The sequence below is a fragment of the Narcine bancroftii genome, chromosome 10 (genome assembly GCF_036971445.1).
Source record: "Narcine bancroftii isolate sNarBan1 chromosome 10, sNarBan1.hap1, whole genome shotgun sequence".
Classification (NCBI taxonomy): Eukaryota; Metazoa; Chordata; class Chondrichthyes; order Torpediniformes; family Narcinidae; genus Narcine; species Narcine bancroftii.
The window spans coordinates 37,233,700-37,261,175 of NC_091478.1; the positions used below are offsets into that span (position 1 = coordinate 37,233,700).

The following is a 27,476-nucleotide window of genomic DNA, read 5'->3' on the forward strand; positions in this document are numbered from 1 at the left end:
GCGGCCATCTTGCTGCACCTTGTGTTCGATGCCATCTTGTCTGCCCACGGGCCAAAAGGAGAGAGTCAACATCAGCAATGAGAAGCAACAGGTTTCCGGAGCACTGGCATCGGTCATCCTGGATCAGGCAATACCTCACCAATTGAATAACTTGACAATGGAGGTGAAGGTAAACGGATTGCTTGGTAGACACTGGCTCCACTGAGAGCTTTATAAACTCTGCAATACAAATTAAAAATGCAATTGACAGACTATCGTATTTTCCTCGCTTCGTACTCGCACTCTGCGATGATCCAGGGTATTGTATGGTACATCTAACTGTAAAAGGGGGGGTGGGTGGGGGGGGTGAGAGGGAATTTTGTAAGTTCTGATTGGATGTACTGAAGGATTTGTGTGCTCCTGTGTTGCTGGGCTTGGACTTCCTGTGTCACCTTAAAAGCGTGACCATGGAGCACTCTGGCCCACTTCCTCCAATCACGGTGTGGAACGGAAGGTCTCTAAAGACGGACACCACACACAGTCTCTCCACCCTAAATATTGATCCTCCCCCCCACTGTTTCTGAACCTGACTCTCGATTGCAAACCAATAGATACAAACAGCAGGCGATACAGTGCGGGGCATCTGGAATATATCAGAGCCGAGACAGAGCGGCTACTCAAAGAAAACTTCATTGAGCCCAGCAACAGCCTATGGAGAGCCCAGGTTGCAGTTATAAAGGGGAAGAAAAGTCCAGGCTAGTGGATGACTATAGCAAACAATTAATCGTTTCACACACGTGGACGCATACCCCCTCCCTCGAATTTCAGAAATGGTAAACATAATTACATAGTACTGGGTCTATTTGACCATCGACCTGAAAGTTGCAACAGTTACCAATCCATTCCGAGGACCGCCCCTACACAGCATTTGAGGCAGATGGACGGCTCTATCAGTTCCAGAGGATCCCTTTTGGCATCACTAATGGGGTCTTGGTCTTCCAGACACAAATGGACAAAATGGTCAATGAGTACGGGTTGAAGGCAACTTCCCTTATCTCGACAACATCACCATTTGTGGATACTCTCTGGACGCCAGCCTCCAGAGGTTTCTCCACACAGCCAAGGCCCTGACCCTCACATTCAACTCCAGGAAGTGTGTGTTCCGGGCAAAACATCTGGCAATTCTGGGCTATCTGGTGGAGAATGGTGTCATTGGCCCTGACCCCAATTGAATGTGCCCCCTGTTAGACCTCCTGATCCCGAGGACCATGAAAGCCTTAAGGAGGTGCCTGGGTTTCCTCTCCTACTACATCCAGTGGGTCCCTCACTATGTGGCTAAGGTCTGCCCCCTCTTAAAATCCACTTCCTTCCCAATATTGGCCGAAGCCCAGGCAGCTTTTGACTACGTTCGGAGCTACATCACAAAGGCCACCATGCATGTAGTTGATGAAAATGCACCCTTCCAGGTGGGATGCGATGCCTCTGTAGCTCTAGCCACTACCCTTAACCAGGCGGGAAGGCCTGTTGCCTTTTTCTCCCGCACCCCACAAGGCCACGAGCTTTGGAACCCATCTGTGGAGAAAGAAGCTCAAGCCATTGTAGAGGCCATCAGAAACTGGAGGCATTACCTGGCTGGCAGAAAATTTACACTGCTCACCAACCAGCGATCGGTGGCATTTATGTTTAATAATGCAAAAAGGAGCAAAATAAAGAATGATGATCACTAAGTGAAGGATCGAATTCTTCTCCTATAATTATGACATAGCATACAGGCCAGGTGCTCTCAATGAACCTCCAGGTGCTCTGTCAAGAGGAAGCTCTGCATCTGCACACACCAGCCAGTTGTGGTCACTACACAATGAGCTTTGTAACCCAGGCATCACTTGCATGGCTTATTTCATCAAGGCACATAATCTGCCCTACTCCAATGAGCACATAAGGGAGTGGAGTGCAAGCCATATTTCTATTGCCCCGACAAAGCGCACCTGATACAGGCATCTCGCCCCTTCGAACAATTCAGTGTCAATTTAAAGGCTCCCCTCCCTTCCACCAACGGATATGTGTACTTTCTCAACGTCATTGACGAGTATTCACGTTTTCCGTTCGCCATCCCCTACCCAGACATGACACCACCATGGTCATCAGGGCCTTGCACTCTATTTACACCCTGTCTTTAGCAACTGAAGCTCATCATCTATGAGCAAAAAGCTACGCCAGTACCTGCTTGTAAGGGGGATCACCTCAAGCAGGACAATTAGCTACAATCCCCGGGGGAACGGACGAGTTGAAAAAGAGAATGCGACTGTAAGAAAGGCTGTGAAATTGCCTGTCTGGTCCAAAAGCGTTCCAGACTCACGCTGGTAAGAAGTCCTACCGATGGTGCTCCACTCCATAAGGTCATTCCTCTGCACAGCGACCAACACAACTCCTCACAAGCTTATGTTTATGTTCCAGAGGAAATCCACGTCCAGGACTACTTTCCGTACTTGGCTGATGGCACCAGGGCCAGTCCTGCTGAGAAAGCATGTGAGGAGGAATAAGACAGACCCCCTGATTGAGAGGGTGCACCTGCTGCACGCCAACACAATGTATGCCTTCGTGGCATACCCTGACGGCAGAGAGGACATCATCTTGATCGAAGACCTGTCACCTACCGAAACTGAGGATCAAGTGACGCAGGAACTACCGAGTACACTGCTTGGGAAGTGGTCCAATCCAATCTGCAACCAGAGCCAGATCCCTCAAGACCCAGTAATCCTGTATCACAGGGGGTCCAGGAGGTTTGGAAAGCCCAAAATCCTCCAGTACCGAGGCTCTTGACCAGAACTACCAGACCTCCTGACAGACTTAACTTGTAAATATTTGTAAACTATTAGCTTTTTTTTGAATGAATGGTCTCTGTTTTCACCCACAGGCTCAATTCTGAAGGAAGGGGTTAAGGCAGTGAACTGGAATTCATTGCCTGTGTGTTGTTCAGATGGCTGGCTCCTCCCCTGGCTCCACCTTCACCTACCCCACTATAAACCCTGGTTTTCCCACCTTACCTCAGATTCAGGACTATTGTGTCTGCCGGCCAATGACTGTAAGCTATTAAAAGCCTGTTGGTACTCCTCAATTATCTCTGAGGGCAATCAGTTGTGTTACAGGGGGCATTACTGTTGTTTGCATTTTCAGACAAGATGCCTGTTTTCCCATTAAAACCTCGATGATAAGAGAACAGTGGTGGCAATGAGGAAATATGATAAGATGAGTTGACTAGAATTCAGATCAGAGGATATGCCTCATGAATTTGAAAACTTTATAGAACGTGGTCAGAAGTGGAGCCAGTAGGGCACTTAATGCTGAGAGAGAAGAGATGCACGTCCATTGGCATTGCGGGGATGACGAGGGATCTACCGAGAATGAAACAAACCAGAGCATTCATTATAAACTATGCAAACAAATGCACCCAAGACGTGCTGAAACGCTCATCCGCAGTCTGCAGCACTGAATGTACCACTGGAAGCAACATGGGAAATTCACTGGAGCTACATTCTAGAAGTGGAGTGTAACACAAACAAACCAGTAAATCAGTGCTTTCAATTCAGGTAATGAATTTCCATGCCAACAATCCTGATAATAAGAACTTTAATACTCTGATTTGCTTTTGCAATCTATTTTTTAAAAATCTTTGCAATACCAAATTAACTGTTACATTGCCTGGCATGAGTTCCAATAATCTTACCACAGAGAAGAAATGAAAAGCTAATGAATTGAAATACACAAACCTTACAAGAATGTTCATCTCAGTATTCTTACCAGCGTCATTTCCTGCAATAATGGAATATATTACAGTTTGATTGATAGCAGCTGCTGTTACAGTTTCAACCACAGTTCCAACTGGAGCTCTTTCACTGACTGATGGAGGTCTGAAAGAGAAGAAAATGTTTGAAATTGAGCAATGCTGTAATAAATGAATAGAAGTCATGCAAAACAAATTACGTAGCTAAAGTTTGAACCATTTATGACTGAGTTTTCCAAATGTCCACTGATGGCGGGTGTGCTCAGTTGGTCAGATGTAGCTGATAAATTGCATATCTCATTGATCCTTTGTTTTGAAGCCTGAGAATGGAGATAAAGTGAAACCTCACCTGCCTTTATAAGCAGCAAGCAAATTTTCATTGTTGATGGATGGAAATTTCTCCAAAAAAGCAAGGCATGGGATGCTAGATAAAGATCTTGGTTCCACCTCACAAAAAATGACTTCCGTGGCCTCCCTACAATGGTTCATAATTGGTCAATTTCCAGTCCGGTCAGGTTCAGACTTCTGAATCTCTCAGGAGGTCCAGATTTTTTGTTAGCCCAGCAACAAAAGTCTTGGACATTGCAATATCAATGGCTGAATGCCAGGGGTTCCAGTGAGAACCACAAACAAAAGCAAATGAGATCCAGCCTATGAGATTTTATGCTTAATGTGGCCCTGGAAGATTAGGTGACCTCCAATCAATTTTGTGTATGATCTGATTTCAGAAAGTGAGTGTGAGGGCAGAATGAGATGCCGATTTGCAATAATTTTCTTTTAACGACAGATGAAAGTGAAGATCGACCCTGTACTGTAAGGACCTATGAAGTGAAAAAAAGGAGCAGGAGCGGGTCACCTGGCTCCTGAAGCCTGTCCTGTCATTCTAAATGATTATGGCTGATCCACTTCAGGCCTTAACCCCTGCTCTCTGTCACATTCCCATCTCCCTCGTCCTCTAGTCTTTCAAAAGTGTTTCTACCTCCACGATAGAGACATCTAATGAGTTCATCCCAACAACTCTCTGGGGGAGAGAATTCCAGAGACTCATTCCCTTTTCTGCAATGAAATTTGTGTATGCTTTTGTTTCAATGAGCAGCCCCTTGAAAAGCACTTAAAAAGTAAGAACCTTCCAGCAACATACAATTATTTTCATGGAATTATTTCTAATAATATTTACTTAGAAAGACAGAAAAATGTTTAAAAGGTAAGTTAATATATTGCATTAAAAAAAAGGACTTTTTCATTTTGTTTTTAAAAGTGTGGGGAAACTCATTAAATATTCGGCAAACACTTATTTCTAAAACTAAAAGCAGAGCCAATTTTATCTCAATGAGAGTCTCCATGATAGCACTTTTCTTCAAGTAATTATTCTTTTCATGCATTTGGGATGGGGTTCACCAATCCCACAATGCCTCTCTTCTACATTTAACCAGTCTCAATGAAGGGTTTTGGGTCAAAATGTAGAACATTTCTTTTTGCCCACTGATGTTCTGCCAGCAGCTTGAGACTCCAGCATTTATAGTCTCCTGACATGGTTGTCATTGGACAGCACTGTTGGCAGTAAGGTCAATGGTGTTGCCACCTTGGGGATCTGAGAGATTCTGGGATCATTCCAACTGACTGTAATTAGGTATGTATCAGGTGGTATTTTGCATAGAAAGCAGAACCATGTTCTACCTGTGAATTTTGCGGGGAGTTAGAAACTACCAATTGCTGGGGATTACATTCTTTCTTCTTTGATGTAATTCAGTGCATCCCTACCCAGCACTATAAAAGAGGCAATAAAGATACAGCTTCAAAGAAACCTCTATCATTCACTGACTGAACCCCAGAGGAAACAAAAAGCTTCTCTGCTGAGTAATACTTCAAGTCCTTGGAGTAAAACCCGGACAACAGCATTTATTGGCATTTCTGCCTGTTTAATTAAAATGTTAATTGAAAGAATTGATTGGCTCAATAAAGTTGTCGAGAGATTGCAGATTCTATTTCAGAACCAGCCAGGAAGGAACAATTTTGCTCAAATTATAATGAAAATTGCAAATTCAAAATCCCCTTTTACACAGCCACTGCAAGGTGGGAACATTGCGCCTTATTTCACCATGCCTTCTGTGTAAAAGATACGAACACAGAATGGGGGGGGGGGGGGTAATTGTATTTTCCCCTTTAAGCCGGCAGTGAAGGTGGTCATATTGCTGAATCAATGTCTTTGTAAAAAGGGCGATCCTTCAAGCTGGCACCAGGACGGAAAAGGATGTGCATGTTATACATTACATTTGATGCCACAAGTCCTGCCTCTTTTTTTTCCCTGTGGTAAACCACTGTTATGGTATGATTGGCTGCTGCCAGCTGGACACGCCTCCCAAGATCGATCCTACCCATAGCCCTTTGCATGCTCCCCAATCCACTCTGCTTTGATCAGTCAATGGGGTTTGATGGCTGTTCCAGTTTATAGTTAATAAAAGCCTATCAGTTTCTCAACTTCAGTCCTTTTGTGATTATTGATGGTGCATCACTCCAGGAATGCTGGCTTGCTGTGTAAAATGACACACTGGCCCAGCGTTATGCCAGTGTACTTTGGTTCAGTGTAAACAAACAAAGCCGACTTAATGACAGGTTTTCTTTACAGAAGTACTGTGGGATCTTTGTGTAAAAAGGGCTATTGACAGAAAAAAACAGTTTAATTTAACAAAGAGAAAACTTAGCAGTTAATGTGGAGGGGTAAAACTGAATGTAACATGATAGAAAGGAGTTACAATGAGTATAACAAAAAATGTAGATAATTAGTCATCAATGGAAAAGATAATACAAGAACAATTCAGCATCTGTCTGACTGGAGATTGACTGACAGTTAAACAAGAGGATCTGGGGGAAAAAAAAGCTCACAAATTTCTGCCTGTCACTGCGTATGCAAATTGAATTTACTGAAAACTGCAAAGTGAAATAGATGTCACAGAGAGAGACTGCATGAAAACACCAAGTCTGCACATCAGGAACCTGCTTACTCAAATCCCACATTAATTCCATTTGTTATTTGCCCAAGATGTTCAGTTCCAATATCCCAGCACTCTGAGATCCTACCAGTAACCGACTGTACGTAGCAAGGACAATTTACAGTGGCCAATTAACATATCCACTTACATGCATTTGAGGTGCGGGTAGAAACTGGAGCCCCCAGAAGAAACCCACTGAGTCACGTGTAAACCCACCCACTGTGGCACAAACCAAAGGACTGACTGCACTATTGCTAGGCCACTTTTTTTTGCACTCGGAAAACTGTGAACATTCATGATTATTTTGGTTTTTGATTGTGATTTTAATTCAATTAAGTATCGAGTAGGCCGTTGCTTTTAGTGCCATATATTTCAGCGTAGAAGTGAAATCTTGAAAACCCCAAAAGCTCTTAGGGGTTGACGAATGCGCCAGAAACAATAATAAGACCTTAAATTCAACTAAAAAATACAGCTCAATGTAAATTTGGCGTAAGACAACATGGAAGCATCTCCCCAATGCTGGCGCCGCCGCTCCCCGATACCTCCCTGCCGCTGGTAACCATCATAACCCACCCGGTCAATGGTAGAGCCCAGGGTCCCCACTACTGCTGGAAGCCTGAGGTCACCGCTCTTGCCCAGGAGTCAAAATATACGGTAGTTTTTTTTAAAGAGTACCTATTCAGGTGCAACAAGTGAGAATTTTGGTGCCTATGCACATGACAATAAACTAATTACCATTATCATGCAAGGTCAGGATTGAACCTCAGTCTCCAGGACTATGAGACGGCAACTCTACCAGCTATACCACTGTGCTACTGTATCTTGGAATTCAATATTTTAGTTCAAGTTTATTTTTAATCATACAATTGTATAAATACAGAACAACTGACAAACAGAGTTCTTCAGTTGGTGTAAAAACATATAAACACATATATAGACATAGCATACATATTTACAAGTGATATGTAGTACATATATATATTTATATATATATAAAAATATTGTTAAATAAATAGTAGAGTCTCGGAGGGATTGTATGAAAAGTTCATCAGTTATTCAGCAGTCTCTATGCCCGTGGGAAGAAGCTGTTTCTCAGCCTGGTGGCTCTGGTATCTCTTTCCTGAGGGGAAAGACTCCATTAGGAGTTCTTTAATGATTTTTGTGAGCCCTCTTCAGACAACGATCCCGTAGATCACATTAATGGGGGTTGGTGGGGAGATGGTGAGGGAGACTCCAATGATCCTCTCTGTTGCTCTTTTGACAATCTAAACCAAGTTGATAATAACTGGGAGTTATCTCTGGCTGCACTTCCCTAGGTAACTCACTGTGACATTGAGGTTTCTGCGAGGTGGTTGACAAAAGGTTCCTGTCAGACATTCATGGGTGAAACACAAAAACTGCAGTTGCTGAAATATTGAGTGAACAGAGAGAAGGTACACAGTTTCAGTGGGCCAGACAGCATCCATGGATAGAAATGGCCAGTCAGCATTTTGGTTTGGGCCTCCTTATCAAGACCAGAGGTTCTCAATCTTTTTCTTTCCACTCACATACCACTTTAAGTATTCTCTATGCCATAGGTGCTCTGTGATTAGTTAAGGGGTTGCTTAAGTGGGTGGAAAGAAAAAGTTTGAAAACTACTATTTTATTTGACTCGTTACATGCATGGTTTCCTAACTCCAAAGGAAATGGGCCAATTACAATTTTTCTCAAGCAAAATATTTCAGTAACAATTGGGTCTAGAGCGATGATTCTCAACCTTCCCTTCCCACTCACATATCACCTCAAGTCATCCCTTACTAATCACAGAACACCAATGGCAGAGAGATAAAGTGGTCTATAAGTGGAAAGAAAAAAGGTTGAGAACCACCATTCAAGATTAAAGTAGGAAGAGGTCATATAGTGTGTAAAAAGGAAAATAAAAGAAGAATGAGGTAGGGCTGGGTGGGCATTAAAAGATGATAGGTTATTGGATATAAGGTATGAGAGGTGGAGGGACAGGCAGAGGGAGAGAACACTAGCTGAAAGTGAGTCAGAGGTAAAAGTATGTACAAGAGCAGGTGAAAAGAGATGGAACCACATCATGGGAGGGGTTACCTAAAAGTTCACTCCATTGAGTTTCAGTCTGTCCAGCAGGAATATAACGGTTTGTTCCTCAAGTTTATGTTTGGCCTCACCCTGGCAATGGATGAGTTGGGGGACAGATGTCGGTCTGGGAATACTTTGAGGCATTAAAATGACGAGTGACCAGAGTTCTTGCAGACAGAATGTGCAGGTATTTGGTAACATTGTTGTCCAATCTACGTTTAGTCTCAGCAGCATAAAGGAGGACACACCAAGTGCAGGGAATGCAGTTAATTAGGTTGGATAAAGTGCATGTTTGGCTCTATTTCACCTAGAAGGTCTGTACATGAGACTGGATAGAGGTAAGAGGAAAAGGTAGGCACTAGTTTACAGTGGGAAGTGTCTAAGTGGGTGGGATGGGAAAAAAAATGGATAATTGAGTCACTGGGAGGCTCCTTCCTTCAAAAAGCTGATAAGGATGAGGAAGGGAAGAAATGCTTAGTGATGAGATCACATTGGAGTTGACGGAATTGTCGGAAAGTGATGTGCCAAATCCAGAGGCTGTTGGGCCATCAGTTCTTTTCAGCTGCCTTTTGGTGGAGCTTGTTTCCCAATATGCTACAGTCTGACAAACCTCTCTCCTCCCCTATCCAACACTCAAACTGTCTTGAGAATAGCATTTAGGTCACAGAAAATCTGGTCACCACCCAAAGACTCATTAAAATAGATTGAGCTGGGGTTTTTTTTCTTGGTCGGCCCCTGCCAGTGTTCTTAACCTTAGAGAAGTAGTATTTATTTCTGTGGGTGAACAAATGCACATTGCTGGAGATCTCAAATTCTGGGCATTGAGTTTCAGTACCCAGTTTATATTTTCATGCAGATAAATTATGTTGATTTTCAACATTACATTATGAGACAAGTAATAAAAGGACAAGGTTGTCAATAAAACAATTGAGTATAAAATGGTTATGGCAGGAAATCACATTATAAATAACACAGCTATTCAGCTATTTCTGGCAGCTTCTTCCAGATTGCAGAAAGCTCCGACAGGAAGACATAGAAACAGAAACATAGAAGATAGGAGCAGGAGTAGGTCATTCAGCCCTTTGAGCCTGCTCCACCATTCAACAAGATCATGGCTGATCTTAAAGTTCAGTATCCGTCCCCTCCTTCTCTCCGTAACCTTTAATTCCCTTATTCTGAAGAAATATATCTAATTCCCTCTTAAATATATTCAATGAACCTGCCTCGACTGCCCTCTGTGGCAATGAATTCCACAGATTCACCACCCTCTGGGTAAAGAAATTCCTCTTCATCTCGGTCCTAAATGGTTTGTCTATTATCCTTGAACCATGGCTCCGGGTTCTGGACTCCCCCACCATTGGAAACATCCCTTCCGCATCCATTCTGTCCAGTCCTGCCAGAATTTTATATGTCTCTATGAGATCCCCCCTCAATCTTCTAAACTCCAGCGAGTACAATCCCAATTTGCGCAATCTTTCCTCATAAGTCATTCCTGCCATTCCAGGTATCAGCCTGGTGAATCGCCTTTGCACTCCCTCCATTGCAAGAACATCCTTCCTCAGATAAGGTGACCAAAACTGCACACAATACTCCAGGTGTGGTCTCACCAAGGCTCTGTACAACTGCAGTAAGGTATCCTTATTCCTATAGGCAAACCCTCTTGATATAAAGGCCAACATGCCATTTGCCTTTTTAACCGCCTGCTGTACCTGCATGCTCGCCTTCAGTGACTGATGCACAAGAACCCCTAGGTCTCTCTGCATTTCCCCATCTCCCATTCTATTGCCATTCAAATAGTAATCTGCCCTCTGGTTTGTATTACCAAAGTGGATAACCTCACATTTATCCACATTGCAGTGCATTTGCCATGTACCTGCCCAGTCCCCCAATTTATCCAAATCACACTGGAGCTTCCTGACCCCCTCTTCAGTGTGCACAACCCCTCCTAGCTTAGTGTCATCTGCAAATTTGGAGATATTACATCCAATCCCCTCATCTAGATCATTAATGTAAATTGTGAACAGCTGGGATCCCAGTACAGATCCCTGTGGCACCCCACTGGTCACCGCCTGCCACTCAGAAAACGAGCCGTTTATCCCAACTCTCTGTCTTCTATCTGCCAGCCAGTTCTCAATCCACATCAATACCTTTCTCCCAATCTCATGAGCCTTGATTTTGCATGCCAGTTGTTTATGTGGGACCTTATCGAAGGCCTTTTGGGAGTCCAGGTACACCATATCCACTGACTCTCCCCCATGTATTTTACCTGTCACCATCTCAAAGAATTCCAATAGATTTGTCAAGCACGATTTACCTTTTGTAAATCCATGTTGACTCTGTCCGATCCCTTCTCTGCTAGTCATATGCTCCGCTATTACATCCTTAATAATGGATTCCATCATTTTGCCCACTACTGATGTAAGGCTCACCGGCCTATAATTCCCCGCTTTTTCGCTACCCCCCTTTTTAAATAGTGGGGTAACATTAGCTACCCTCCAATCTATGGGTACTGATCCTGAGTCTATCGAGTTTTGGAAAATAATTCTTAAAGCATCTGCTATCTGAATGTCCACTGCCTTAAGTACCCTAGGATGTTAATTATCAGGCCCTTGGGATTTATCTGCCTTCAATCCCATCAATTTCCCCAAGACCATGTCCTTAGAGATACTGATTTCTTTCAGTTCCTCCCTTGCATTAGTCTCTATGTTTCCCAACATCCTTGGGAGGTTATTTGTATCCTCTCTTGTGAAAACAGAACTAAAGTAAGAATTTAATTGGTCTGCCATTTCCTTATTCCCCATTATATATTCCCCTGATTCTGACTGCAAGCCATACATATGTAAATCATGTGTGCATGGTAAAAATTCACAAATCAACTACTGAAAATATTCAGATTTTTTAAAAAAAGCAACAAAAGCCTTATCCTTTGTAACTAGAGTTAAGTGCTCTAAAGCAGGAAAGCTACTAATGGTTTCCAAATACTTTTTGCTTTTTAAATAATACATTGATAGTAAAGGTAAAGGTTCCCTATTTGTCACGTAATACTTTTTGTCTACTTTAAGGCAGACGGAAAGGCGTCATCTTGTCCAGCGCCCCTCACAGAAACCTACAGCACCTGGTGTTCCCAGCTGGTCTCCCCTCCAAGCACTGACCAGGCCTGTGGCTGCTTAGCTTCCGAGATCAGACAATCCCAGGTGTATTAGGGTGCATCTTAGGCTATTAGATGCTTGTGCACTATTTTGGAATAAATTAATAAAATACTAGTCATGAGCACTTCTGGGATAATCCATGTTGTTAAATTCAAAAGCCAAATTTGCTGTACGATCTAATCAATGCCACACGCAGAGATCTATAGAGTGCCTTGGATACAGGGAATAACTAACCTCGACACTTCACTAAACACAGGATAACTAAAGGAATACAGTCCTGGCATTATTTGGCAGATTGACAAGTTTTCTAAATTCATATCTACAAACACAAATAATATTTATAGTAAATAGCATTTTAAGTAGCTACTTTTGAAAAATAACGTTCTGCTCGAGATGGAAGTTTCTCAAACACTATCAATTCCCAGAAATCTGTGGAAGATTAAGCGGTAATAGTCAAAGAAAAAGAAAAATCGCATGCTGAAAATCTTGAATAACAAAAGAAAATGTGGGGAAGACATGACAAGCGACCCAGTAGCAGTGGAGAAATCAACCAGGTTATCATTTTGTAGTCCAGCTGTTCCCCAGAAATCTGACAGGGCTGCTGTGTATTTCACAATAGTTTTTGCTTATTTATGTTGGCGTTGGCAGGGTGAATGTAGTTAATTATTCATAGCCAGCAAACCTTATGGAGATCTTTCGATATTTCAGTCCTTGGAAATAATAGTCTAAGGGTTCAAAGAGAAAGTGAATGAACGATGATGCTCATTCTTTTTTAACCATTCTACACTTTATGGTTGCGATTTGATAAATTTTTCATAAATATTTCTGGTGAACATTACCTATTCTATGCATTCCTTATCTCTTTCATGTGTCCTGCACCTGGGCAGCTATTTGCAATTTACATTGGCATTTCATTGAAGTACAAAAATAATTCACACCTCAAAAGAGAACTCTCAATAAAATGTGCTTTTTTTTTCCTCAAGTGTCGATATGACATTTTGGTTCAAAAATTCAAGCTCCTTTCAATTAAATTCAGTTTTGGTCGAACACAAACCACAAGGGCCCAGAGATTTGATCACACGGCACTGTTTATTTCAGCAGCGTCAAAGAGAAGAGAGTGGGCAGCATTGGGACAGGCCCTTCGGCCTAACTCAGGTTGCTGGTCCCCATGCAAATGTATCTGCCCAATATTTCGTAAAACATTTTCTATCCATGGTCCTGTATATAGAACACGTCTTGTGAATGCTGTAAACGCACCTGCTTCCACCATTTCCTCTGGCAGCTCTTCCATGCACCCATCACCCTCTGTGTGAAAATATTGCCCTCAGGTCAGCTTAAAATCTTTCCCTTCACCTTACACCTATGCCCGCTAGTTTTAGACTCTCGCCCTGGGAATTAGACTTTGAGAATCAAGAATCTATGTTCTTCACTTTTTAATGTACTTATATAAGATCATCCATCAGCCTGCTATGCTCCAGGGCATAAAGAAACTTCTCCAGTCCATGTTATAACTTTGTGAGTTTTTCTCTACACCCTTTCTAGCTTAATGGGTTCCTTCCCAGAGTTAGATGACCAGAAATGGACACATTGTTCCAAGTGCATTCTCACCAGCATCTTGCATACATGTAAGATGGCATCTCAACTGATGTATTCAGTGTCCTGACCAATGTACGCAAGCATAGCAAACACCTTCTTCACCACCCTTTTTACCTGTGTCGCCATTTTCTGGGAAATGTGCACCCGTACCCCAGGCCTCTCTGTTCAACCACACTCTGGAGGATTGTGTCATTGACTGTGCAAACCCTGCCCTGGATTAACACACCAAAATGCAACACCTGATACTTGGTCACATTAAATTCCATTCACTTACCCATGTTCCCAGATGATCCAATTACTCTTGCAATATTAAACAAACTTCCTCACTGTCTACCATCCCACCAATTTTGGTGACGTCTGCAAACATTGTTAAAATAGGTGACATACAACAGTGAACCCAACACTGATCCCGTGGCATGCCGCTGGTTACAGACTTTTAATTAAAAAAAACACTATCCAAGGCCTCATGCAGTGCCAAACCGAGGCCACCAGCAAATTGGAGGAACAACATCTAATATTCCATCTGGGCACTCTCCAACCAGAAGGCATTAACATCAACTTATCCAGTATCCATTAAACAACTCCCCAAAGTATCTTTATTTCCTATCCCTTTCTTCAAGCTCTCGACCCTCTCCATTCAGAGCTACCTTCTTCCCCTATCACTTCAACTTTTTAAAAATCTTCTACACTCCCATCTATATTTACCTATGACCTCCTCTTACCTGTTAGCCTGTGCTTCTCTCCCCTGTCCTTTCTTCCCTCCCTGCCTTTTTTTAGGGAAATCCCTGCTTTTTTTTCCTCAGACCTTGATGAAAGGCACAGGTCCAAAATTCTGGATATCCATTACATTCTACTAATGCTGCATTACCTGCTGAGTTTATGTATGACTCTTCTACCACCCTCTGAGTCCTACCACCAAGCCAGTGGTACTACAACCTTTGTTTTTTTTTATCCTTCACACTTGAGAATGTTCTACCACTCCTCAAAAGCACCCTTGACCCTGGCACCCGGAAGCTACCCACCATCCTGGAGTCTTGTCTGCAGCCACAGAATCTCCCCAACTATTGATTCTCCTGCCACTACATCTCCCCTTGGCTCCACACCCCTACTCACCCTGTTGGTGAGCAGACCTAGCTGCTGCTCCCTCCCAACACACAAAAGACCACCCAAATACTCATTGGTGAGGGGAATGGCCACAAGGGAAGCCTGGACTCTTTGCCTAACCACTCCACCTTTCCTGATGAGAACCTAACGACTTGTTGCCTGCGCCATCAGTGTATCACCTCCCTGAAACTCCTTGCCGCCTCAGTGAGCTGAACCGTGACTCCAACCAATCCATGTAGGCTGAGGGGAGCTGCAGCTGGGAACACATTGACAAATTTGTCAATGGGAGTGGGTGGTATAAAGAAAAGCAACTAGTCAGCATGCAGGAGGGAGATTGAAAACTTGGCTGAATGGTGCACCAACAACAACCTTGCATAAAGACCTCCAAAAGGTAATGTTATCAAAACCAAGGAACTGATTGTTGACTTCAGGAAGGGAAAGCCAGAGGTTTACAATCCAATGATCAGTGGGGGGTGGGGAATCAGAGATGGAGAGGTTGAGCAAAAATGACTGCTCCACTCGACACTATCTCCCTACGCCAGTCAGAAGGAACCCGAACGGTTGTTTACCTGGCAATGGACTCTTTTCACTTTCACTCCTTCTCGTCCTCCTCACTGCTTAGCATGTTGGAAGAAAAACTAACAGCAGCTGGTCACCTACAATGGGTTTTATGTGGGAACAAAAACTAACATTTCCTGGATGAGAACGACAAAATCCATGCACTTTCTATGGTGGACACTTGGTGTGTATCTAATGAAAACATTCTCTCTTGTTTTAATAGCACCTCATTGTGTGCCTTTACAGGACAAAGGAAAGTAAAACTTTTCCCATTAGATTCTTTCCATTTTTTCCAGATTCTACACAAAGCCCTGGAATATCTGGATAGCAAAGATGCATTCATCAGGATGCTCTTTATCGACTACAGTTTGGCATTTAACACCATCATCTCCTCAAAACTGATCAGCAAGCTCCAAGATCTAAGACTCAACACCCTTCTGTGTAACTTGATCATGGATTTCCTCACCTCCTGACCGCAATCAGTGAAGAATGGCAAGAACATCTCCTCCACAATCTCTATTAGTACCGGAGCACCACAGGGCTGCATTCTTAGCCCCCTGCTCTACTCACTTTACACCTACGACTGTGTGGCTCGGTATGATAACAACCACATCTACAAATTTGCTGACGATACCACAGTAGTGGGTTGTTTAAAAAAAGGTGACGAATCAGCATACAGGAGGAAGATTGAAAACTTGGCTGAATGGCGCACCAGCAACAACCTTACACTCACTGTCATCAAAAGTAAGGACGTGAGTGTTGACTTCAGGAAGGGAAAGGCAGAAGTATACAATCCAGTGATCATTGGGGAATCTGAGATGGAGAAGTGGAGGAAGTTTAAGTTCTTGGGAGTCACTATTTCTGGGGATCTTTCCTGAACCTAACACCTAATGGGATCGTGAAGAAAGCATGTCAGTCCCTCGACTTCTTCAGGAGTTTTCAGAGGTTTGTATGTCACCAGAAACACTAGTAAATTTCTACAGAGGTGTGGTGGAGAGTGTGCTGACTGGCTGCATCACAGTCTGGTAATGGGGACATCAAGATGCCTGAGCATAAAGACCTCCAAAAGGTAGTGGACACAGCCCAGGACTTCACAGGCAAAACCCTACCCACTATCAAGAAGATCTACAGGGAACACTGCCATTAGAGAACAGCAATCATCAAGGATTCTCACCACCCAGCACACGCTCTGTTCTCATTGCTGCCATCAGGAAAGAGGTCTAGGTGCGATAAGACTCGCACCACCAGGTTCAGGAACAGCTCTTACCCCTCCACCATCAGACTCCTCAACAACAAACTCAATCAGGGACTCATTTAAGGACTCTTACTTGTGCACTTTATTGATTTTTTAAAAACTCTCTCTATATTGCAGAGTCAATTTGTTTACATTCATTATCTGTTTACAGTTCTTTATTTGTTTATATGTATACGCTGTGTATAGTTTTATTTTTGCCAATAAGTGGTAATTCTGCCTTGCCCACAGAAACAGAATCTCAGGTTTGTATGTGATGTCATGTATGTTCCCTGACAATAAATCTGAAATTTGATCTATCATGCAAAGTGAATCCTTGTCAGTCTGACGGTAGATTAAAGGAAATTTTGTGTAATATCAGTGTCTGCTTTATTACATGACAGTAAAATAATCTTGAATTTTGAGACGCAGACATATGTATGGACCCCAGGTACTCCTGGCTTTTTGCCGAGAATGTAGAACAGTCCCTGTTCCATCATACTTGGTTACTACTTCCCAACTCTTCCTCTGCTAAATAGATGACCACCTTGGTGCTAACTCCTGGTCCTGCGGAGAACTCGACAGAATACTAAGACCCTCATACTCACCACAAACTAACACCCTGCCCTTAAATTTACTTGGACTATTTCTGACACCTCTCTCTCCTTCCTTGACCTCTCTGTCTCCATCTCAAAGGATGTACCAATCACTGATATCTGCTGCAAACCAACCGACTTTCACAGCTCCCTGGATTAAACCTCTTCCCATCCTGTCCCTTATAAAGACTCCATTTGTTACTTACAGTTTCTCTGCCTTTTGGCCCATCCATTTCCAGGACGAGTCCTGCCACTCCGGGGATTCAGACCTGAAATGTTGACTGACCATTTCTACCTACGTCTGAGCAGCTGTGATCCTCCAGTAATTATTTATTTATTCAAGATTCCAGCATCTGCAGCTTTTTCATTTCACTGAAGGAAAAAACTTTCATATGTATTTTTTGTTTACATGATAATAAACTGATTCTTCAGTCTGAATCTTTAATGTTTGTTCCAATTAAAATATATTAAAACATGCTTTCAATGGTGCAGGTTAGCTCAGAACTGAGCAGACAAATTTTAATAAGAGAAAGCATGTTTTGATGTTAGGTCCAGATGTTCAGCATTTCTAAGCTAGTCAACAGGAGGGCACCAATGCCTGCACACAGAAGTCATTATAATGTCAAAGGAATGAAAAGTTGCTCGACTGCTTTCATTGTAACCAACAGGTAAAATTATGCCACTGTTGATTTAAATTTAGACATGCAGCACTGGAACAGGCCATTTACACCCCATTAACCTACATCCACAGTATGTTTTGAAGCGTGGAAGGAAACTGGAGCCCCCCGGAGAAAACCCGTGCAGACACGAGGAGAACGTACAAACTCCTCACAGACCGCCCAGAATTCAAAACCAGGTCCGGTCCTGATTGCTGGTGCTGTAAAGACGTTGCACTAACCGCTACGCCAACCGTGCCACACAGATAGGTGGTATGGGAATAGACCGCCCAGTCTTTTGCTCATCCAAGAAATTACCCACCCTTATCTCTGTCCCTGCTCCTTTTCATCACAATTATTCCTTTACAAATATGTTACTCAATACCCTAGAGGGAAAATGAATGTCACTACAAATTCCATTTTAGCAGCTCTCGAGGGCTGAAACATAAAGTGTCCATGTATTAGAAACCAGACGATCAAGCAAAAGCATGCTAAGACCCTCATAATACACAAGCATGCAGCTGAGAACAGCATGATGGTTGCACAAGCTCCAAGTTGCCTGCTCACCCTTCAGAACTGATCCTCAGCTTCGTGATGAGGGCTAGTCAGGGCATTAGCCACAAAGCAAATGGGAAGGAAGAGAGTCGATTGAATGAGAGCAGCAACCTCCAAAGAGTAAGATATCACATTACTTTCATAAAAATTTATTCAGTGGCTGAATGCTCTCTTAAAATCTACAAGCCTTCCTTACAAGCAGCTGTGTTCAAACAATCCATGTTTGGAAGAGGATTTCAAACAGATGTTCAGCTTTCTACCTCCATATGGAAAAGGCCCAATATCAGCACGAGGCATAAGCCCCTAACACATATTGTGTCTTTACCTCGGTCATGATTCATGCTTACAATCACAGCATTCATGATTCTTTCTCATACATATTAAGGCTATAAAATCAGAGCAGCATAAGGCACAATAGGGGCACCCTGGTGCCAAGAATCCTTTCATTTGAATAAAACATCATTATATTCCTCTGATCCAAGTAATTTCCCTGGATCAACACCATTGTCAATTTTTTGTCAATGTGAAGAGAATACAACAATATCTATTTTAAAAACATTTCTTGATCTTCTATATTAAAACTCCCTCAAAATTTCTTTTGTCAGTCAAAAGGATTCAGCTTCCCAGCTTCTCTTTGATCTCAACGATACCTGCAGCAAATCTTTACTTTTCCTTCTCTGTTGCCTTGTAATTATCCCTATGACAGCATCCCCAGAACTATGTCTAATGCTGTAAACTCGTTGAATATATGTACAACAATGTACATATATATGTTTCTCGTCCTACCGTGTGAGCATGGTTTGAACAATAAATAAAGTTGACTTGAACATGAAGTGTGTATTTGTGATTATGAAGCACAAAGGCTGATTGCCTATTTTAAGACCTGCTCCAAGGAAGGATTTTTTTTAGATTTGAATCTCTTTTGGGAATAGACGGATTCCATTTGAATTGCTGCTGTTTTTAGAAACCAAAATTGTTGGATATAAATAGGACGGCAACTATTGGTTAGGCTCAGTTTCTTAAACTGTACATTGTCTCGTGGCACTCGAACAGTTCCAAATATAATTGCAACAGAACAACGAATTGACTTTGAGCACTCTGACAGTTCCAAGAACAATTTCAACTGAATTAATGCAAGGCTTTCACATTTCCCTGAGAGTCCTGGTTTTGCACCATTATCAATGCCGCAGTCAAGGGCCCTGTGGCCAAGGGGTTGTCCATTGTGGCGTTGGCAAGGAAGGGAAAAGGGAAACTTTGGGTAAAATTGGGGTCCTTTCTTCTCTTTTTGCTCGTCTTCAGAACTTTGAAGGTCTAAAAACAAAATCAGTTCTTTGAGTGCAGTTCAGAAATAGAGCAGAATCTACCATGGCATTCAGAAAACAGTTCCCTTTTTTCTTCAACTGTGATATTTCTTCAAAGTGGCTAGACAATGGAAATATTTGTAAATATTTGCATTTAACTTGCTTTGCTCAATAGGAATGGCCATCCTGTCTTGTGCTGGCTTACTAGGTCTGTATTTGCTCCAGGTTTTAACCTCAGTAACATCATTTCAAGCCAATCTGCCATGTTTCTTGCATGAACAACAACAGCCTCTAATGCAATTATTTCTGATCATTCGGGTGATTTTCTTTGGGTAATACTTTCAATTTCTCCAAGGTGAGCATTGCACTGAGCTTTCAATATCTTTGAACATTTTTTCATGTCATTTGCCATGCATTTTTGGAAAATTCAAGCTCTTGTCTTTGAATAACTTAAAGGAATAAAATATCCATAACTTGTCAAATGGATGAGAGCAAGACATACTACACCATGGGGGATTGCAAATGGAAAGAACCAACTGAATGCAGAGCAAGATCATCGGCAAAAGATGATAGAATATTATTTTCATAACATTTATCACTGGTAGCTAATCGAGTCACAGAAAACGTCATACTAAATTAATCAAAAACCAGACTTCCTTTGGGTTCAGCCCATCATTATAATACTGATGCTTAGCTTTGCAGGAATATCAGTGTGGCAAAAATAACACTGTGAGAGTCTTACTTGCTACTCAACCTCCTGACACTTAGTAGGTGAAGGGAAGTGGATCTCCTGGCCATGACAACAGATACTTCAGATATTGAATCCAACTAAAAGGCACAATCAAAATATTCCAATTTTAGTTGAAAATCGGCAGCAATCTGGCAGAAGGTACGGAAGCCTGAAGGCCAGCACCTTTTGGTTCAAGAATAGTTTTCTCTTCCCAAGAGCTTTCAAGCTCTTGAATCCCTCCTTGTTCCATTCAACAAGGGGCGCTGTGACAAAACAAAAGGATTGATGTCGGTTTTTTTTGCACAAGCATAACTATGAATAAATATTTATTAGCTATCTATTTTTTGTATTTATTTATTGACCTTTTGAATTCAATTAAGTACACTATTGTAGATTTTATTTTAGTTATTTTGAAGGGTTTTTTGACAAAGTACTTGTTCAGCTGCAGCAAGTTAGAATTTTGGTGCAATGTACAATGTTTATGACAATAAACTCCTTGTCAAAAATATCTTCAAAATGGCCCATCATATACACTAAGAATACATCTGTCAACATATCATATATGAGGACATCTAAACAATAGTTTTAGTCTTTCTTACAACCTCCAAATCAGAGCTATGGCATAAAACTGCAGACAAACTGATCCTCTTCCATAAACTGATCCTCTTCCATAAACTGGAGCAGAATGAAGAATCACTCTACTTAATACCATACCTAATATTCTTATTCTTTATTAGAGATGAGAGTTTGAAATTTCATTTTTGTTGCCTGGCACTAGTGCTAAATCGGATGTGCATGTGTACTGCTCAATCATGCAGTCAATTACACAACAGCAAATCTCGGTTTTAAAGCAGTGGCACTTTGTTGAACTGAACAAAAGTCCCTATCTCATACTGTCTTTATCACTTATCCATTCCAGCATCAAAGCTTAGAGACACACTTTTGATCACGTCTTCCAGCAGGTGTGCAGGTAACCTTAAGAGAATACACAGAGCATTTATGAATATTCAAATAGAGAAGACCTTAAAATCATCTTCTAAATCGGTGGTTCTCAATCTTTTTCCTTTCACTCACATACCACTTTAAGTATTCCCTATGCCATAGGGGCTCTGTGATTAGTAAGGGATTGGTCAAGGTGGTATGTGGATGGAAAGAAAAAGTTTGAAAGCCACTGTTTTAATCGTACCTCATTGACTCATTATGTGCATGGTTTCATAACTCCAAAGGAAATGGGCCCAATGACAATTTTTCTTAAGCAAAATATTTCAGTAACAATTGGGTCAAGAGCAATGATTCTCAGCCTTCCCTTCCCACTCACATTCCACCTTAAGTAAATCCCTTAGTAATCACAGAGCACCAATGGCATAGGGAATATTTATGTGAGTGGAAAGAAAAAGGTTGAGAACCACTGTTCCAAATGCATTGGAATTTACAGAGTGGTTCATTAGAGATGAGGAGTACTACTGTACCACTTCCTGAATGTACTACATCCTAGGTACATATTTAATATTCAATTGCTGAGAGGAAATTCAATCCTATTAATGCTTACAGCTTTTCAAACAAGTTCTATAATTTATTTATATGGTGGGTGCAGTCACACATAAGTCTTGAAAGTGCTCTTAACCCATTAGATATTCAACCCTGACATCAGAATTCATTTATTTAAGGGTGAAGCCAATGCCACCCACTTGAAACCCGTGCCACCCAATTACACACAATTAAACTTCAAGCCCCTACGTTTTAGAAGATGTGAGGAAACTGGAGCACCTGTAGGAAACCCACGCAAATCACGGGGTGAACATTTAAACTCTTTCTAGGCAGTGCCGGATTCGCACCTGGGTGGCTGGCGCTGTAAATGTCGCGCTACCTGCTACACCAACCATGCCACCCTAACCCCCCCCCCATAATAATTCCGTCCATGCTTTGTCATCAATTTATAAAATGCAATAAAAAGCAGGGGTGAAGCAACCTTGGATGACAGATGTACCCGTCTTTGTGATCACATCAAGAACTTCTCTGCAAAAGGAGTGGCAGAAGGTGCTTTGCCAAGTTTTAGCGCACCAAAGAGAGCTGACAGGAAAGGAAGCTGCGATAAAGCATTTCACAGACTGCATCAGTTATTCCCATAATATACACACAAAATGATTTTTTTTTGTTGTTGCTTTTTCTCACTCTTTGACCAGGGTATGATATAGAATCACATCTTCCATGGCATTCAGAAAACAGTTCCCTTTTTTCTTCAACTGTGATATTTCTTCAAAGTGGCTAGACAATGGAAATATTTGTAAATATTTGCATTTAACTTGCTTTGCTCAATAGGAATAAGAGGGAAGGGTCATTAACTTTTTGATAAGAAATTATTCATCATTGCATATTATAGAGCACAAGGGGGAGTGGTTTCATTACGTTTGAGCTGATGCACAAAATTTCATGATGGTAAAATATCAGGCTAACAACCTCACAAAAGAGTAAAAAAAATCTTTTAATGTGAACATTGGCAGATTATAAATAATAATTTGTAGTTGACTACTAGGAAATGAAATAGTCAGCATGACTCAGACCTTTGATTTACTTTACTAACTTTATTTTACACTTTGAACAGTAGGAGGAAAACAGAGCTCCCGTGCAGACAGGGGGAGAACGTACAAACTCCTTACAGACAGGGTGGGACTTAAACCCCGCCTCGATCACTGGCGCTGTAAAGGCGATGCACTAACAGCTATGCCAACCACGCCGCCCCTTTATTCATGGCAAGAAATAGTAAACTGTTTAAATGTATTCTCTATTCTGATTCTTCCTCTCAGAATGAATAAATCTCGAAAAACCTGCGTGGTCCCGATGGCTGGTGCTGTAACGGTGTTGCGCTAACTACCAACTCTGCTGCCCAAAGTGCAAGCAAACTTGGATGCAATCTCTCTCTCACTTATGCCATAGGAAGGAGTTGCACTTTGGATTTCACATAACCAAGAAAGTTTAAAGTCATTATATTCAAATAGTTGCATCTGATGTGTGCATCCCAATGCATGAATACATGATATTCATGACACAGCTAAATGGCCGATCCCCATCATTAGTCTTCAAAACTCAAGAATGTGTTCTATTAGCATATATTTTATCAATTTCAGAAGCTTGAATATGTGAATGAATTCACCACATTTATCTCACTTAAGTGAGAATAGGCCAATCATAACTCAACCTGCCTTCATCTTCTTATCCCAGGAATGAATCCAGTGAATCCATGCAGCGCAAACTGGAAGGGAAGTGGTGCTTTCTTTAAGTACGGAGACCTGTTAAGATTTCCTTACTTTTGTACTCCAATCCTCTTGCAATAAAGACCAACAAGTCATTTGCCTTCTGACTTGATTGCTACACTGAAATGTTTATTATTTGGATGTCGAGAATTAACAAACCAACTTCTTTTGGTTTCAAATTTAAAAAAAAAATAAATTTAGACTTTGGCCCACAAATCCATGCTGCTCAATTTACACCCAATTATCCTACTCCCCCGGTACGTTTCGAATGGTGAAGGAAATTGGAGGCTCTGGGAAAACCCCCACAGACAGGGGGAGAACATAAAAGCTCCTTACAGACAGGGTGGGACTTAAACCCCGCCTCGATCGCTGGCGCTGTAAAAGCGTTGCGCTAACAGCTATGCCAACCATGCCGCCCCTTTTATTCATGGCAACAAATAGTAAACTGTTTAAATGTATTCTCTATTCTGATTCTTCCTCTCAGAATGATTAAATCTCACATTGGTTTGAAGCTGACAACTATTTGCTTACTGTGTCAAAACTCCCCTGCTAATTCTTTGTGTCATTCTCAGAGCTCAAGTCTCTTGCTTGGATTTGTATCATCAACTTTGATATGTTACAATCTATCTTTCCGTTTAATTAATTCTTGTAAATTATGAATGGCTGAACGTTCATTACTGATCCCTGCAAAAAAATTCCAGCGTATTCTCTGCTTTACCTAATCTCCTTTCAATGTTAACATAAGCCAGTATGGTTAGCGCTGCAATTAGCACAACATAATTACTGTGGCATTGTTCCAGGTTAGAATTGATGCTGTCTGGAAGGTGCTTGCAGATTAGATTCTCCCCAAGTGCTCCGGTTTCTTCCCACCCTCCAAAACATATGGGGTTGGTAGGTCAATTAAGTGGCTCATGCATCATGGTCAAGAAAGGGCTTCTACTACGCTGTATCATTAAAATTAAAAAATAAATTAAACTTTAATATAGTTTTCCTACCGAACGAGCCAGGATTTTATCCAACAAACTTTTTTGTGTCTACCTCAAGAAAATGCCCTTTTGACAATACAGCGCTCTGGAAACAACAAACTAAATTATTGTAAGCCTGTCAGGCACTCTGGATGTTCCTGGTGGAAGGGATAAGGTAAAATAGCATAGGCTTCATCTCTTGCAAGTTACATCGTAAGAAGAGGACTGCAGATGGTGGGATGAAAGAATATGCCATGAAGTTGAAGAGAAAATGCTCCCGTCAGAATGCTGATTGTAGAGGACGTGGGGGAAGATATGTACATCTTGTTGATGGCAACATTTCGTCAAAGGTTGTGGAAATTATGGACTGTGCATTCGATGCAATTCTTTTCTCTTCATTCATCATTTGGCAAGGCTGCTTATTGACCATTCTTCATCTGAATTACTTACTTGGTCTTTTGATTGGTACAATTGAGAGACAACCTCATTGTTGTGTCTGAAGTTACATAATACAGTGCCTCCCCACAATGGTTGGAACAAAGACACTTTTTTTTCCTTATATTTGCTCCACATTTTTAAATTTGAAATGAAGCAATTCATGTGAATAAAGTGCATATTCCAGATTTTGTTCAAGGTTATTTGTATACATTTTGGTTTGACCATGTAGAAATTACAGCACTTTTTGTACGGAGTACCCCCATTTCAGAGCACCATAATGTTTGGGACATTTGGCTTTACAAGTGTTTGGGAGTTTGCTTTATTGATGCAGGTATAAGAGATCTAAGCTTAATTCTAAGCTTTTGATCACCGTTGCAGTCTGTAGTTGCCATTTTTCAACATGAGGACCAGAGTCGTGCCAAATGAAAGTCAAAGAAGCCATTATGAGGCCAAAAAACAAGAATAAAACAGTAAGAGACATCACCTAAACCTTAGGATGACCAAAATCAACTGTTTGGAATGTTGCTAATAAGAAAGAGGATACTGGTGATCCCAGTAATCACAAAAGGACCGATAGGCCAAGGAAAATCTCCACTGGTGATGACAAAAGAATTCTTATCATCATGAGGAAATTCCCCAAACACTTGCCCAACTAATCAGAAACTCTCTTCAGGAGGCAGCTGTGGATGTGTCACAAAACCCTTCTGAAGACTACTGTGAAACCCCACCCATAGTTATTAGCTAATAAAATTGTTTGTTCTTCCTCCAGTCGTGAGAGCTTTTATTCACGCTACAAGTATCAAAATGAACTCTGAATTGTACAGAAACATCTTATCTGCTCAAGTTTGAGCAGATGCCTCCAAACTCATTGGACGGTGTTTCATCCGACAGCAAGACAAGGATCCCAAACACAGTGCTAAAGCAACAAAAGAGTTTTTCAAAGCTAAATCTGGAAAATTCTTGAATAACCAAGTCAGCCACCTGATCTAAATCCATTTCAGCATGCCTTCCATATGTTGAAAAGAAAACTTTGGGGGACAAGCACCCGAAACAAGCAGGAGCTGAAGATGGGTGCAGTTGAGGCCTGGCAGTGCATCCCAGAGAAGATACTCAGCACCGGGTGATGTCTATGAATCACAGACTTCCAGTAGACATTGCATGCAAGGGGTGTACAACAAAGGGCAACACGGTTGGCCTAGTGATGGGACCGGACCTGGGTTTGAATCCCGCACTGTCTGTAAGGAGTTTGTACGCTCTCCCAGTGTCTGCATGGGATTTCTCTGGTGTCTCAGGGTTCCTCGCACTGTTCAAATCCTACCGGGGTTGTAGGTTAATGGCATGTAAAGTGGCTCCGTCTAATGGGCTGAAATGGCCTGTTACCATCTGTCGAAATTTAAATATTTTAACATGACTACTTTAATATTGCTATGTCCCAAGTATTATGGTGCCCTGAAATTAAGGGCTATGTCTTAAAAGTGCTGTAATATCTACATGGTCAAACCAAAATGTATGCAAATACCCTTGAATAAAATCTAGGATGTGCCCTTTAATCACATGTGAATTGTTTGATCACAAATTTAAAACTGCAGCACAGAGGCAAATAAAAGAAAAAGATGGCTTTGTCCCAAACATTATGGAGGGCACTGTATTTCATTTTATTTTCATTCAGAGATATAGTATGGTAAAAGACCCTTCTGGTCTATGAGCACATGTTGCCCCAGTACACCCATGCGACCGATTAACCCACCAACACTGTACGTCTTTAGAACCTGGGTGGAAACCAGAGCACCCAGCGAAAACCCACACGGACACAGAGAGAATGTACAAACTCCTTACAGATAGGGGTAGATTTGAACCCAGGTTACTGGCACTAAAAGTACCGTACTACAGAGATTTCCTCCCCTGTAGCACCTCAGTGAACAAAGCAGAAATTTCTAACAAACCGAAGGTTTTGTCACCATCATAAATATTCAGTTTTATTTTTAAATTTCACAGCCACCGTCGTACAAATTAACATTTCTATCTTAGGACTGGCACTAGAAACCTAACTGTTGAATCAAGACACAGAGTTGTGTGCTACATGAATCTAGTCCATGACAAGTCTTCTAACTTTGCTGTCATAGATTTCAACTTAGATTAGCTGAGACAGTTTCTCCTCTGAGGATGTGACTGATATCTCACGGATGGGCAGAGGGCTGATCTGCATTGCTTTTCATTTTGGTTACTTTTTTCGGCTTTTCTACAGTTTTTAAAATCAGAGGTGGTCCTATATATTTTTCAGTGCTTGGGTATGGACAGACCATGTTGCAACTTCTCTCTTACCCTCCTGTGTGAGGGAGTTATGTAGTCTAGCATACTGCTGAATCTTCATCAGAGTGATGTCAATTGGAGAAAGAAAGCCTTGCTCAGGACAGTGAACTCATCAGGCCCAGTTGACATCCCCCCCCCCCCCACCCCCTCGCAAGTGCTTACAAAAGTTCTAATCCTGTTATTTGATCTTAACTATTATGT

The 27,476-nt window shown here is 41.7% G+C and overlaps 1 protein-coding gene across 1 annotated transcript in view; it reads right to left on the reverse strand.

Annotated features, from left to right (window-relative positions):
* Positions 1 to 27,476, reverse strand: part of pcdh15b (protocadherin-related 15b) — a 568,726-nt gene that overhangs the window by 145,889 nt on the left and 395,361 nt on the right. Inside the window, exon 23 of the mRNA XM_069899399.1 lies at positions 3,778 to 3,887. Within this exon, the coding sequence (XP_069755500.1) occupies positions 3,778 to 3,887 (110 nt within the window). The remainder of the gene's footprint in view (positions 1 to 3,777; positions 3,888 to 27,476) is intronic.